At 36.0% G+C, this 16,156-nt stretch overlaps 2 protein-coding genes across 2 annotated transcripts; both read right to left on the reverse strand.

Moving 5' to 3' along the window:
• Positions 1–4,427: 4,427 nt before the first annotated feature.
• LOC110711906 lies at positions 4,428–5,881 on the reverse strand. The gene is made up of 3 exons (XM_021890345.1): positions 5,834–5,881; positions 4,858–5,033; positions 4,428–4,725 (listed from the first exon to the last, which is right to left on the reverse strand). Exons 1-3 carry the CDS (start codon positions 5,879–5,881, stop codon positions 4,428–4,430), a joined length of 522 nt encoding a protein of 173 aa, XP_021746037.1.
• Positions 5,882–6,466: 585 nt separating this feature from the next.
• On the reverse strand, positions 6,467–7,639 carry LOC110711846. The gene has a single exon (XM_021890285.1). The coding sequence runs from the start codon at positions 7,340–7,342 to the stop codon at positions 6,821–6,823; it is 522 nt and encodes a 173-aa protein (XP_021745977.1). The 5' UTR covers positions 7,343–7,639; the 3' UTR covers positions 6,467–6,820.
• Positions 7,640–16,156: the final 8,517 nt, after the last annotated feature.

The following is a 16,156-nucleotide window of genomic DNA, read 5'->3' on the forward strand; positions in this document are numbered from 1 at the left end:
GGGTCACGACCCTTTTTCGAACGAGATCAAACTTGAAGGTTGATCCGTCTTTCAGACCCTTAAGGAAGTCTGTGTAAGCCACTTCGTCAGACAGTCCTTGAATTCAGGAAATCAGATCTTAGTTAGGTCACCAAAGGGCCGGTTCCCCTCCTTTGGCTTGGGATGGGGAGTAGGGACACGGTCCTAAACTGGCTTCTTCTTCCCTATGGGAGAAGGCTTTTTAGCTGTTTGATCCCTGCTAAAGCCACCAGTCCTCTTGTTTAAGAGGTCCTTGATCTCCCCTTTGAAACTCGTCATGAATTTCATAAACTCGTCTCGAGTGACGGAAATGGCACCCTCCACCGCCTGGGGTTGTCCACCAAGTATACCGGCTGGATTGCTTGGGCCAGCCTTGTCTTTGCCCCGTTTCGTTGTTTCCTTGGAACGGGTGCGTCTTGTCCTGAATGACCCGTCTGGGGCCACATAGGTGTCGACCCCAAGGTCGTCATCACTATCTGGGTCCATTTGGACCTCAACTTTGACCGTAGGCCGCATGCCTTCGGCAAGCGGTACAGATTCTTTAGATGCCATCTTAGAAGTACTCTCCCCACAGACGGCACCAAATGTTTCGGGGTTTTCTGTGTCCTTCGGGAGAGTTACAACACCAAGACTGGAATCCGGACGTCTGTACCTGCAAAACAACAGAGACTCTGGATGGGGAAGTTCCGCCTCCAACGATCAAGTTAGAACCGGAATGGAGTCTGTAATAAATGCGAAAGTTAATGATCTTCTCGAATTACGAGATCGGGAGTAAATGTTATGCAATTAATATGTCGGTTGGTTGGTATTGAATGTGAATGGTTTCCAATGGGGAAACATCTCCCTATTTATAGGTTATGGAAGCATGTGCCACGTGTCCAGAGGGGATTGGTTCTTAAGAGCCACTCTGAAGGTGACACGTGTCACGCACTGATTGGTCCACGTGGCTAGGGTATTTTTACCCTAAACAGGTATGACTGCGGAAGAGTTGAATGAGAAGTGCGGTACTAAAACCATTTGGCAGGGTAGTGGGGTGCTAACCGAGAGGATTTTGGATACGACTTTGGAGGCGCAGAGGCCCTTCAGTGTCCATTACAGTGTCTACATGTGGTTAGTACTAAGCAAAGCACTGTTTTTGGACAAGAGTGGTAACCGCACTCATCCTTCCTTCCTCTACGAGCTTGTTGTTGATGATCTCCCGATTAATGAGTACTCTTAGGGTTCAGCTACTCTAGCCTACATGTGGTTCAGTTGGGTACGGCATCGCAAAAAGATGCTGATTCGATCGCAGGTTGTCTCACGCTTCTGCAAGCGTGGATCTACGAGTACTTTCCGTGTTTTCGGCCTCAGCAGGGTACCTTGACGAGGGAGCTTAGTATTCCTCGTGCGGCTGCGTGAGATGTTGGACCGGGGTGCCCTAACAAGAGCATGGAGCGCCTCCTCGCTTTTTGTGCTAGATTGAATCAGCTGACTGACCTTGAGGATAACTGGCTCCCATACGGAGTTGATCCTGCACGACACGTGCCACCTACTCTAGTTATTGGCTGCATCCAGTATCGTAGCATCATTGAGCCATACATGCCTGATCGAGTGGTTCGACAACTTGGATTTATCCAGGACATTCCAAGGACCATTATCATGCCTGAGAAGGCCATGAGACCGATGAACTTGAAGATGTATCGGGTAGACTTTCCGACCGAGATGACATCTGTGATGTGGACTCGGTTTGTCCCTGGTTCGTCTTTCACTGTTGTTTTAGGTGCCCTCACCAGACTTGGTAGTCGAGCTCCTACGGTCGCTCCTGGTTACGTGCAGTGGCTGTACGGATTTTCTCATCCTCGTCTATCTCCTAGGGGTCATCAGCTGGGAGTAGCAGTCTACCTGAGAGGACTAACACGGATTACGTAAGTAGTTGTGTTTTATTATACTATTAATACGACTTCCAAAAACTGTAATTTCTATAATATGTTGTTTTCTTATTTGCAGTGGATGGGTCAGTCCATGGAGTTTATCAACAGAGCACTGGAGGAGTATCCCAACCTGTCGCGTGGAACAGGGGCAATGGCTGAGCAGCTCCGAGATGAATGGAAGGCGATGATGGGGTTGTGAATTACTTGTCTTTCAATTTTATATTACTTGTCCTCATTTGTTTTATATTACTTTGTATTCGGCATGTAATGTAAGAACTGATAACTTTCATATTTGGTTTTGTTGGAACTTTGTTTAATCTCTTTTATTATTTTATATTACATAGTTACAACTGTACAACCTCAGTGAAAGTACATAGATGAGTTCACTACCTAATTAATGCATCCCACATGTTCCTTCTAACTTCATACTGCTGATCCCATCCATCAACACTGGGCTCGTGGTGCTCGATCCACCAACCTGCAATCTGGGGAAGAGGTGAATCTTGTGCAAGATCAAGACGGATAAAATGTGACCCACCAACTGTACCGATCATGAACTCTCGAGCGGGTGCCCTGACCGTGTTTCGTGCCCACAACGGTAACATCATGAGGCATGGGTAGTAGCAGGTCGGTACGGTGCCTACACCGAGAATAATCACCCGTGCATTGAACCAAGTAGCAATAGGAAATAAATCCTGAATTACAACCATCCAACGCCGTGAATCAACTGCCCCCATATCCCATCGCATACGTTCTACATTCATCCAAACCCTTCCAATCCCGTAAATCCTTTCATACAACGTTGGATGAGCGGCGACCTCGTTTGCTATTGTTTCCCGAGCGTCAAACCATTGCGCTTGATCACCAAAGAAGAAGTCAGCCACACAACGAAAGCCACAGATACCATCACCAATGACATCCTTCCATGCCGTGATGTAAGGCAACATCGGTCCTGGAAGCAAGTGCAAATACCTGCATTGGCTGATGTCACATGGATCTTCTGCACAAAATTAATGTTCAGTTATTAGTACGCTACAAGATGAAATACGTGTAAATCACAATAGGCGTGTACTTCACAAGTGCAAATATATTGACTTACCTGAGGTCGCTCCTGTTTATTGTGTACCACGTTGAGTGTTTCGACGGTTGACATGTTCGAAATAACAAGGATCACGTCTTCTATCATTGTTCCTTCGTCGACCTCGAACGTTGTGGTTTACATGTGGTTCTCCAAGGTTTGAATGATCGGGATGCAACTCCTCCTCAATGATGCGAGATACATTTTGAAATACAGCAGGATCACTACCAATGACCTCATCAACTAGGGAAGAAAATGTGCAGCTTCCTCGGTCGAGTCGTTAACGAACGCAGGTACATCAACACCATCACCAATAACCAAGGTCTTCCAGAATGGATGAATTTGCCTGATATACAAGCTTGACTGTGCAACTAGGGAATCATGTATCTGGCAAGCACATGGCAAACCATGGGTCACACGCATTGCACATCCACAACGCTCATACACATGGTAACTCAACTCCCTCATCCTTCTCGTCTCATCATCGAGAACTTTCAAACAATGCTGAAACACCTTGTCGTTTATACGTGACAGTGGCAATTGTCTGTACTTCTTACCAATCTTCGACCTTGAAGCCTCCAAACCATTACGAATTGCAATGATCTGATTACCAATATGTCAATGTACTCGAGCCCATACGATATCCAAAGAACTCGTAAATTCAAATTATAAAAGAACGTTATGAATTATAATTAAAATAACAAAGACGAAGTAAATGCAACAACTACAACATTATAACAACAAACCTATCGATGATTCAAACCACGTCTTCACGGCCGAATGTTGGCTCTCAACTCTGCAAGTACTCGTGTTACCAAAGTGAAGAACTTGGTTCGTCCAAAATGTCACAAATTTGGTTTTATGACAAAGCCATGTTCTTTCAACGTAACTAATCACTGCCGGATAACTTGCCCACCGAGCTTTCATTGTATCTACAGCAGCATTATAATTCGCCTCGGTTGCAGCATCCATGATACGTTTCCATTTACCGTTTTTAAAACTCGCACCGATCCTCTTGTTTTTGAACATATCCGTCACCCTAGCCTCTACATCTTTATTAATGTGCCATCGACAAAGAAAATGCGACGTCCCTGGAAACACTTCTCTCAAAGCCGCACAGAGGCCAAGCTCACGGTCTGTCAAAAATACCGATGGCTCTCTATCATACCCAATCAACTCCCTTAATCTCTGCAAGACCCACCGATAGCTTGTCGTGCACTCGTTGCGCATGAACACATAACCGACGAGGAAATTCTGATTTGTCGGTGTCACACCTACTATCTCAAAGAACGGCATCCCGTATCAGTTGGTCTTATATGTCGAATCCATACCGATCACGTGTGGGTACTTGCGTAGTATGTTTACCGTGATAGGTGCACCATAAATGCATGTTGTAGAACGCCGAGGTCATCAGCCATGACTTAGTAAATATACTGACTCTGTCTCGCCAATTCAAGAAATTGCTGAACAACTCCAGACATCTCCGTTCTCAAGTCATTCCGGCAATTGTAAATGTGTCTAATGTTTGGATGATCATCAGGGAATTGCTCTGCAATAGTTGCCATGATGTTACGCGGTGCAACCTTAGACTTTGTCATGTCACGCACAACCTTCATTGCATCCGGGCTCAAGCCACTAATTTTACGATGACCCTCCTGATACACAATCATTGGATGGTTATGGGTCCCAATTGCATCATTTTTTGCCCGGAACTTCCAACTGTTTGTGACGAACTCATAATATATCTTGATGTAGAAAGGACAACCATTAGCTTTGGTTTTTGTGTCCTTTCGAATTGCGTTCTACAACTCTCTCGTCTTGCTCTTTCGTCCCCGATCACATCTCAAATACCGATATGGCCTACCATCTCTAGTTTTGTTGTAAGACGATTTAACCAAAATAAACCCAAGATTTATGGAAACAACATCTGCCCATTTAACAGCATCATCAAACGTTGGAAAAAACGTGCCTGTGACAAAATTCGCACTATAATTCACACCGTCACCGCCGTCTTCAAACTCCGAATCCTATAAAAATAAAAGAAAAAACACAACATTCTTCAATATTACTAATCACAATAATAACGACATATTTCACGCAACATACTAATAATCCTATAAAAATAAAAGAAAAAACACAACATTCTCCAATATTACTAATCACAATAATAACGACATATTTCACGCAACATACTAATAACAATACCAATAATAATACAATAATAATAATACTAATAATAATAATAACAATAATGATAATAATACTAATACTAACAATAACAACAACAACAATAATAATGATAATAATACTAATAACAATAACGATAACAATAATAATAATAATAATAATAATAGTAATAATAATAATAATAATAATAATAATAATAATAATAATAATAATAATAATAACAATAACAATAACAATAATAATATCACAACATTATCACAACATTATCACAACATTAATTAATATCATAACATTAACTAACATCAACTAACACTAACATTAACTAATATCACAACATTAAATAATATTAACTAACATTAACATTAACTAATATCACAAAAATAACAAATATTAACTAATAATACTAATACTCAAATTATCACAAAAATAATAATAATCGCAATAAAAAAATATAATTATCATACAAAGATTACATTAATAAATTGAATTGAACAATAAAGATTTGATTAATTATCAATAAAAAAAAAAAATAAAAAAAAAAGAGATATCCGCCTAAAATTGTTGGATCCTCCATGGTGGATTCGGAAATTTTAGGCGGATGTTCCCATTTCAAAAAATAAAAAAAAGTTCGACAACTTACCGAATCCTCCGATAATGCCTCCGGTGTACGATCGTTGTCGTTGTCCATCGTCCTAAACCCGTCGTTTAAGCTTAATAATTTTTTTAAAAATAACTCGGGTTTTTGTTGGTGGGCCCCGACAATTTTGGGAGTTGGAAATTTTTTAAGGCAAGTGGTGAATTTTGGGACTCGGTAATTTTTTAAATCAAGTGGGTGTCGAGAATAATATTAAAATGCTCAAGAAACTTTTAGAACCAAGCGCTACACCCTTATATAGCCCAAGTTATAAAAAGGGTAAAATGGTCATTTCATCTTAAAATGGGAGAACGCTTAAGAAATTGAAAGCTACGTTTAACAGTTCACAAAAAGAAAAGGAAAAAGTTGGAAAAAAAAATTCCAAACGCCGGATAATGTCACTCCTATCTTGTCTAAATGATTACTAATTTGTCATTTTATATATTTTGGAATCTAATTACAGTACACAACTACTTTCCTTCAACATAATAATTCTTTCACAAAATAAAATATCTAAACTTTAGCCAATCATTCATCGAGTTTCAAACTTTTTATAAAAGTCATTTTTAAAATGTTACTCCACATAAATAAAATTGAAACAATACAGAAAAAAATTCAGAAAAATCAACGCAGCAATAATTAAATTAAATAACCCAAAACAATTCATAAACTCCTCTAAATTAAAAATGACAACACTTTCTGTTATCGAATTCCAGTCACAATGTAGCAGATCACCATTCGAAAATTACATTAAGTGAGATGATTTTCCACCATATTTCATAATCATCATCAAAACTACATGACAAAAAATAAAAACAAAATTCCAAAAAAATATCTGGGAAAAAGTTAAAAAAATTCCCAGAATAAATCTTACACTACAACTCTTAATCAACTTACAACTCCAATAATATATCTAAAATCGCCGGTTAATTATTTTCTCTCTCATCCCAAAAATTCAAATTCAAATATTCTAAAAAAATATGTTAAATCAATCTAATCTTGAAACCCAGTTTTCTCCCAAATCGCATTCCTAACCTTATGCAGATCTCTCCCTTTCAACGTTCTTCCAACACCTTCATGAACTGAACACGACGCAATTCTCGTCCTCGCTAAATACTCATGCGGCGGCACCCACTCATCGCCGCCGTCATCACCGCCACAACCACCGCCATTACTCTCAAACTCGCCGCCAAAACTCCACTTGTCAGCCTTATACTCTTCCCGGAGTATCTTCGACCAGTCTGGAATGTTCACCGGCAACGACACCGCATCTCCGCCTACTACGCACTTACTTTGACTCCTTGTTGGAGTCGGCGCTGCTATCGGTCTCCTTGACTTCCGCCAACTCGTTGGTGACTCGGGTGGGTCGGATCGGGTTGACCCGCCCCAAACGTCGGATTCCTCGAACTCTAACTCGGTTGTTGTTTTGATCGGAGATGGTTGGATCGGATCGTTGCTTAGGAAACGGTAGTTGCTCGCTCTTCTTGCCATCATGTAACTCTTCGTACTCGCCATTTTTATTTTTGTTCGGATCAAATTGTATTTTATAATTATTATTTTTCGGGTTAGGAAAAATTGGTTGAGAAAAATGAAATAGGAAGAAGAATGATGATGATTGGGTAGTTGGCAATGGAGTTGGCAAGAAAGTCTAGAAATGGGTAACGCCAATTTATAATGGATTTTGTGGATAAGGTTTCGATCCAATCAAATTTTCTCTATCCTATGAAGTTACAAATTTACCCCTCGATGTTTTAATTTTTAATACTGTTACTTTATTAAAGGTTTAGCCAAGTTATTAACAGTTGCCAAGTGTTCCTATCAGAAAAAATGAAATTTTTTTGGATAAATAAAGTTGCCTAGTGTACTGCATTTTTCATTTATTGTTGTTTAATTACTTTCTTTAGGAAAAAAAAAACACTTCCTTTATCTCTTAAAGTTCGCTTAACATACCTGGACAACTTTATTCTCATAAAAACTAAAAAGTATGGATAATATTTTACTCGAAACTTCACTTAACCAAAACTTAATATTAAAAAAAAAAGGGTAATTATTGTACTTTGTACATATAACTGTATCTCATAGGAGTATAAGATTGCATGTAAAACTTACTCGTATACTTCATTTTAAAAGTATTGCACCATGTTAATTTTTACACTATTCGAATGCTTTCGTTTAACAATTTATTGTGATTTATATTATAGTTATGTGATATCTTGCTAGTTGCTAGTATCTTCTCAATTTGTACTTTTTATGTATCAACTTTTAATTATTATCTTACTTATTGAATCTAAACATATTAAAGATCAAAGTTGATAGCAAGTATGAAAGTCAATTTGGTGCATTATTTGTAAAATGTAGCAAGTGTATAATTCTTAGTTTTTTTAAGCTTAAGGGCAAAAAATGAAACAATTGAATGATGTTCTACTATGTATCAAATCGGTTTTTTTTTTTGTGTTCCACTATGTATCAAATCGTAGTTGTACTACAGGTTCATTTTATCGACGTGGTTTATTGACGTGTACATTTTTACGGATTAATCTTTGGCGTGATGGATATTATTGACGAGCTGACAAAAAGTAGATAGAGATGGATAAAGATTTATTAATATCCTAATTGTCTTTTTGCACTTCTTGTTATAAAACTCCAATATGTAAAGACTAAACAGTTACTTGTATGGTTTTACAAACTCTTGTGGTGTAAATTCAACCATTCACTTGACTTCGATTATTTTGATTTTCGATCAAATCCACAGAGGTAAGCCGTAAGCCTAAGCTTGAATTATAAATTACGCCGTAATTTGAATCCGCATCCGTCCATATTTTCAAATATGTATGTTATTATATTGACTCATTTTAAAGTTAAAGTTATTTTGTAGTCCGAATTTGAGAGTTAATTTGAATTACAATTATCGTATTTGTTACAATAAAAATACACTCCGTACTTCGTAAGAGATTAAACAAAAAGATTTAAAATGACCTAACCATAGACAAATATTTTAAGATAAACATTATGTCGCTTTATTAAATTAATTATTTTTTTAGGTGAAGGTTTCAATAATTCAATGTACTATAATTAGTATTGCTAGATGAAATTGTAGGAATCAATGCTGATCTGCATTATTATCATCCAAAGATTATTAATTATGTAGATTGCGTATTCTATTCAATATTCATCATATTCATATAAATTTATTGAGTCCAATCTATATTCTAAATTGCCAAAATTTGACAACCTTATCCTCATGACCACAACCTCCATAACTTTAAATTCTTAATTAAGTTATATGGCTAAAGTGCAAAAACAACAAGTTGCTTGTAAGTTCTGAAAAAAATATTCTCACTTAAAATCCCTAATAAATATTAAACCTCAATCTAAAACGCTTTTTTAGTTCTTAAAATTAAATTGTTTTAACTTTTACACTATTTGTTTACTAGAGTATTTTAACCAAATGTTTTTACTACTCGTAATATATAAAAATAAAAATTATTATATAATGATGTTCAAATGTCTTAATAAGAATTCTTAATGTATGTATCGAATAAAAGTTTTACAAATTTATTACTCAATATATAATTAAAAATACGTTGTAATAATGATTGAAATTGTACCTTGATATATGTATCACATAAATGGTTCAATATTAAGAAAACAGATCGATCGAGGAAATGTATTAAAATTAAACTTCACCAACTATCATATCAAAGTTATATTGGTGTTTACTTCTTGAGATGTGTGAACTGATTTTGATCTAAGTGTATTTGTACCAATTTATGTTATCTATCCATATGACACAGTAAAGCGCAATGGTATCACTAAACAAGGGTTTTCCTCTTAAATATTCCTTCTCTTGAACTGTATATGTACTCCAGTAAATGATAGTATTGCATTGGAGCTTCAAGTAATTAATTAAACAATCCTAGCCACACCAAAATATGATTCATTCTTTACGTGTATCCTTTGAAAAGTACTCGTACAAATGTAGAATATAAACTCCGTATTATTGTACTTCGTATTATCCAATAAATTATGCCATACTATGTGTTATCCTTCAAAATAAAATATAAATAAATGAAATAAAGTCGGTAAGAAGAAGTTTCATGGAGAGCTACGAATTTAAGGATGATGCTTCAAGCTCTTGGTGATAAGACTCCCTTGGCTATAGAAGATATCAAGATATATATGATGACATCAATAGATAAGTGAAGGGTTTATAAAGTCTTGTGTCTTTTATCAAAAAAAAAAAAAAAAAGTCTTGTGTCTCCTTAAATAGTTAGAGAAAACCATTATGTTGTTTTCTTTTAATTTCTTAATAAGTGTAGATAATGCTCCCGATCCATCATTATTTTTAATTAAGGACACAATATTGTTCATTTCTAGTTTTGTTAAGAAACTTTAAATCTCCCGTCAAAAAAAAAAAAGAAACTTTAAATCTATTAATTAAAATTAGTAATCATATTATTTACACCTTAATTTATTAGTACTTGTATGTTTTAAATTAGGTGTAGTACAAGTATACTCCCTCCGTCCCATAATACTTGACACAGTTTCTATTTTCGTCTGTCTCACAATATTTGACATGTTACTAAATATGGAATGAGACCACTAATAAAATAATATTTTTCCACATTTTCTCTATACTCACTTATCCCACTTCCACCCCACTTGTTCTATTCTTACAATATAAAAATATAAAAACAAAATCTTTTATATAATAAACAAATGTTTTAAATGGACCCACTTGTAGTTTTCTTAAATTACGTGTTCACCCCAACGTCCCAAGTATTATGGGACGGAGGGAGTAATTTAATATACTTCCTCCGTTCTTTTTTTATTGCATCATAGGGGTTTGGAGGCAAAATTTGGTAGTGGGAAAAAGTAAGAGAGAGAAACGTAAAAATACAAAATTGTCCATGTAATATAAAGATAAAATAAAAAGTAAGTGTGAAAAAATAAGGGTATGTTGGGTATTTGCAGTGTGAGCATAGATATTTTTTGCCCTAAAATGGAAGTAATGCAATATTTGTGAAACTTCCCTAAAAGACAGGTGATGCGATATTAAAAGAACGGAAGAAGTACAAGTCTTTTAATGTGGTACTACTCCTAATAGAATTGGTAATACGAGTATACGATAAACTAGTCGTACTGTTTCAATGTAAAATGTAGGATTTATCTTATCAATAATATGACTGCTTGATATGATCAAACCACACCGGGTTGTGCTCGAGTTGATTTTGTCTTCAGATTATTTTGTTAAACTTTTATTTAGGTTTGTGTTCATGTTGTACTGATTTCAGTCAAATTTTCATGTCTTGTATGTTGTAAATTTTTTAGCTCATTTTGGAACTCTCCCATCAAATGAGCTTAAAAATTCAATAAACCAAGCCAAGTCAACCTTCAAAAATGTAGGGAGTATCTAACATTAGAGAATTCAAGCTATAATTATAGAAACATTTTTTTATTATTATTAATGTAGCACAATTGCTTTAAAATTGCTTTAGACAAATATTTAGAAATTAAAAGCCTCTCATGTAAAGAGACTTGTCAATCATCATCAGTGAAAGATCTCATTTCTAATTATCATGTTTAAAGAGATTCCAACATAAGCAAGGACACCAAAATGAAACACACTAACAAAGCCCTAAGCCCTAACCCCTAGCTAAGAGAGGTTTGATCCTAAACTTGATTTGCAATATGAGAACTAATCCACTTGAATTATATATTAAAGTTCTTCACTTTAATTAAAAATGTGGGCTAATACATGTTATTAATGCACTTGCACATATATAATTTGCCATATATATTTATATGATATTACTAATTTGTATTAGTCTCGATAAGATACATGTCCAAACCTAAAATGAATACTATTTGTGAACGGAACAAGCAATTCAAATCCACACGAAAATACAAGCTTTAGCTAGAAACTTATCGTGTTCAAAACTTCAGATTGTCAACAAATCTTAATTCTTATACCATTGTATGTCGATTTTGCAAATGTGATTCCCGGGATAACTGAAATGTATAACATTTTTTATATTTTGTTGTTTTCATTGAAAAATATTTGCTCATATTAATAGTAATCTAGTATGATACATGATGCCTAAAACTCCAAGTAACAGTCTTACAACATACACCTGGATTCTGAAACACGAAAACCATAGAAGAAGAAATCATACGTGGACAAATTTATAACACAAGGGTAATTTAGGAAAATGCATTTAATGTTTGTCGTTATCCAAGAGAACATATTTAAAAATAAAGAAAAAATAAAAATAAAATTAGAGGGTTCAGGTCACCTTTCTGCGCAATTCAATTCACCTGGATTCTAGAAAAACGCTGAAAGCTCGTGTGGTCCATTTGATTATTGAGTTATACTGTCAAGGATGATGACCCGTGTAACTGTGTAAGTGTGATATTTGTTATTAAAAAATTAAAGAAAAAGAAATGTATAAAGGACACGTGGCTGGAGATGGTGATAGGTGAGCATGAGTCGCACGTGAAATTGGGGCCATGGGACTTGGATCTTACCCCACTTCATAGCTGGCCCAATATCATCAACTTCAATGTCCTAATTTCTTGTTTCCCCATCTTTTGTTTCTTTCGTTTTCATTCCCCTTTTTTTTTAAAAGGATATTTTATTATTTCTTTTAAGTTTTTAATACTCATTTTGTTTTAAAATAAGTTCTTAATCTGACTTTTACACCATTTATGTATCGCTTTATCTATGTTTGTGCATTATATACAATATAAGGGGTCGTTTGGTTCAATAGGGAAGTGCGAAATCCCATGAAATTTCAATTTGTGGGAAATAAATTCCATCATCTAAATTATGGGAATTCAACAAATTTATTTGGTTAAAAATGGAGGAAGTAAATTCTCATAGGAATTTTAACTTACTAAAGAGGAGCAAGGTAAGTAAATTCCCATATTTTGTGGAATATCAATAATTCCAATAAATTGTCATTGCCCCATGTTAACTTTTTTTGAGTAAAGCAAACAAGAAGTTGAAATTCAAATTCATGGGAATTTTGAATGCCTACAAAAAATTTAGCTGACCAAACAATACGTAAGATCAAGTATAACCATGTACTCGTAGATATTTGTTAGAATTGTCTAAATGTATAATTTCTAAATATCAACGTATTATAATCATACTTGTTGGTAATCAAATATATTATTGGTCAAGGTTTTTATGTTGGCAAATATCAATTAAACTAAGGAAATTATTTTAAAACAAAAGGAGTACTTAACAACTAACAAATTAATTGACACACTTGATAATGCAAAAGCTCGATCATAACTAACTAGTGGGTGGTCTAGTTGATATCTCGAGTTGCTAATTAATCATCAATATTATATACAATACTAAAACATACACTAGGAATGACACGTGTCAATTTCTGGTGCAATATTTTCCTGCCAAAACCATCCTCCTTATTTTCTTGCCAAAAACGTTTTTTTTTGGGTAATCATTCTTTTTCATTTAATGAGATGCATTTTATATTGCGTTGGGAAAAATAAACTGATTTTACTATTTTCTTTCCCCCAATAGATAGCAAGATTGCTTTGACTATCGAGCTAAACTCTCTTTCCTCTATTTAATCTCATCTCATCCTATCCAAGTGGATTGCTAAACATCGCCCGCAAATCTCCACATAAAGCCCACAAATCTATATTGAATTTACCTTATTGCCCTAAACCTTAAATAAAAAAATCTAACCCATACCCACACTATAATCACCCGAAAATACGGCAATGTTGAGGCGGCAAGGCAAGGACTTGGCGGCCACAGCGGCGGAGGGAAGGACGGCTCACGGTGGCAGGGTTTTTTTTTTAAATTTTTTTTTAAAAAAAACCAGAAGAGGTGGGGCGCCTGGCCAGGACGCCCAGCCCCTGGTGGTGGCGTCTGCTCCGGCCGCCGGAACCAGGGGGCTGGCGTCTGACCTGGACGCCTAGCCACGATTGTGGCGTTTTCCAGAGGCGCCACTGCCGTGGCTGGGCGTCCAGGTCAGACGCCAGCCCCCTGGTCCCGGCGGCCGGAGCAGACGCCACCACCAGGGGCTGGGCGTCCTGGCCAGGCGCCCTACCACTTTTTTTTTTTTTTTTTTTTTTTGTCTAATATTTTTTTTTTGGAAAATCGGAATTCTTTTGTTAATGTTTAATATTTTTGTTTTATGTGTTAATGTTTTTATTTCTAATGTATATATTTTTTTTAAATCAGAATTTTTTGTGTTAATGTTTAATTAAAAAAAAAAAACTTTAAATATAATTTTAAAAAAATTACAAAAAGTTTAAATAAAATTACAAAAAAAAAGAAAAAAAATAAATAAAAAAATAACAAATTACAAAAAAAAAATAAAAAATAAAAAATTACAAAAAGTAGGGGTGGCGTCTGGCCAGGACGCCACAGCCATGGTGGCGGCGTCTGGCCAGGACGCCACAGCCATGGTGGCGGCGTCCTGACCAGACGCCACCCCTACTTTTCGTAATTTTTCCCCCGGATTATCTCGCTTTCCGGCGACGATGACGGCTCTTCGGTGTCCCTCGGCGATCCACTCCAGCTCCACATTCTTCGTGAGAGTGAATTACGGTTTCGGTAAAAATTAGAAAAAGGGCAAAAGAGTCAAAGTAAAAATATTTGTGGGCTTTATGTGGAGATTTGCGGGCGACGTTCAACAAATCCCCCTATCCAATCCCCTATTTTGTTTGTTTTTCTTTTCCACTTCTTACGTACCATTGAATTAAAGATTGGAGTATAAAACATTGTTATTATTATTATTATTATTATTATTATTATTATTATTATTATTATTATTATTATTATTATTGTAGTAAGTTACATATTGATTTTAAAACTATTTCAATAACATACAACTTTAATTTACGCAATTTTTTCGGTTAAATATGTGCATCGCACGTGCACTAACCTAGTTTAAATATAAAGTGGTCTTTCCTCCATCCATTTATTTATTACTTGCAACCTTTCAATAATATAATAAATAAAGTTGGAATTGGAGGGAAAAGGGGGAAAAGGGAGAAAAAGACAAAAAAAGGGTTTGTCACGTAATGGTCAATGGTCGAAAAATAAAGTCAATTGTCGAAACCAATTAAAGTTCCCTCCTTACGACCTAAATGGGATATAAGGACCTTTTTGCCACATTTATTTATTTGTTTTTTTAATGACCTTTCTCATGATAAGTTGTGCATTATGCATATTTTTAGAGTTTTTTTTAGTTAGTTTTTGAGTCTAGTCTAGTTGATTTTGGTTCATTTTGGCTTGATTTGGTGTAGTTGTTATGATTTTGTGCTTTTATGGGTAGTTTCGTTGTTTTTTATGTATTTCAGGATTAACGGAGCTAATTTGGAGATTTTATAATGTTGCGTATCTAAAGTGAGGCTCATGAAGATCAACGATTGATGCTAAGTTCATTTGGAGCAGTTTCAAGTCAAGCACGTCCATGTTGGATAAGGCATGGATGTGCCTAGTCGAGGAAGGAAGTAAAGAAGTTGAGAAAAGAAGAAAAATTCCTATCAGGCACGTCCGTGCTTGATGGAGGCACACGTCCGTGCCCGAGCAGGGTGTCCATGCCTTTGTGCGGGCATGGACGTGTGGATGCGAGTGAAGCGTGATGCTGTGCAGGCACGTCCGTGCCAATTCTAGGCACGTCCGTGCCTCATTGATGAGAAATTTAATAAAAGCTAATGCCTCATATTTGGAGAAGAACACGTCCGTGCCCTTGAGAAGCACGTCCATGTGTAAGCAAGTGCGAAGAGGCACGTCCGTGCCCTTGAGAAGACACGTCCGTGCTATTGCGGAAGATGTCATGGAGCTGCTATGTAGTGCTATGCAGGCACGTCCATGCCTATACGCTGGCACATCCGTGCCCCAGCGGAAAAGATCTAGATGCTCGTTGTCAGGCACGTCCATGCCTTATTTTTGCATGTTCGTGCCTGGACGCGTATTTTAGGAAGTTCAAGATAATTCTATCTTTTGTCTAGTTTTTCTATTTTAGTATAAGTACTTCTTGAATTCCTTAGTTTTATTTTATAAATACTTCTTGAATTCCTTAATTTTATTTTATGAACTCTTAGACCTAGTTTTCTCCCTAGAACTTATTTTCCATTGCAAGTCAAGATTCGGTACTTTCTTACTCTCTTTAATTTCTTTTATTATTAATTATGTTTTCTTTAATTCTTTTTATTGTCTTTATGATCATGAGTGAGTAGTTATCACTGCTAGAAATAGGCTAAATAGCGACGGAATCGTTCCGACGGACCCATATTTCCGTCGCAAATTTCAAAATTTCCGACGGAATGTTGTCCGTCGGA

The sequence above is a fragment of the Chenopodium quinoa genome, unplaced genomic scaffold, assembly GCF_001683475.1.
Source record: "Chenopodium quinoa cultivar QQ74 unplaced genomic scaffold, ASM168347v1, whole genome shotgun sequence".
Taxonomy (NCBI): domain Eukaryota; kingdom Viridiplantae; phylum Streptophyta; class Magnoliopsida; order Caryophyllales; family Amaranthaceae; genus Chenopodium; species Chenopodium quinoa.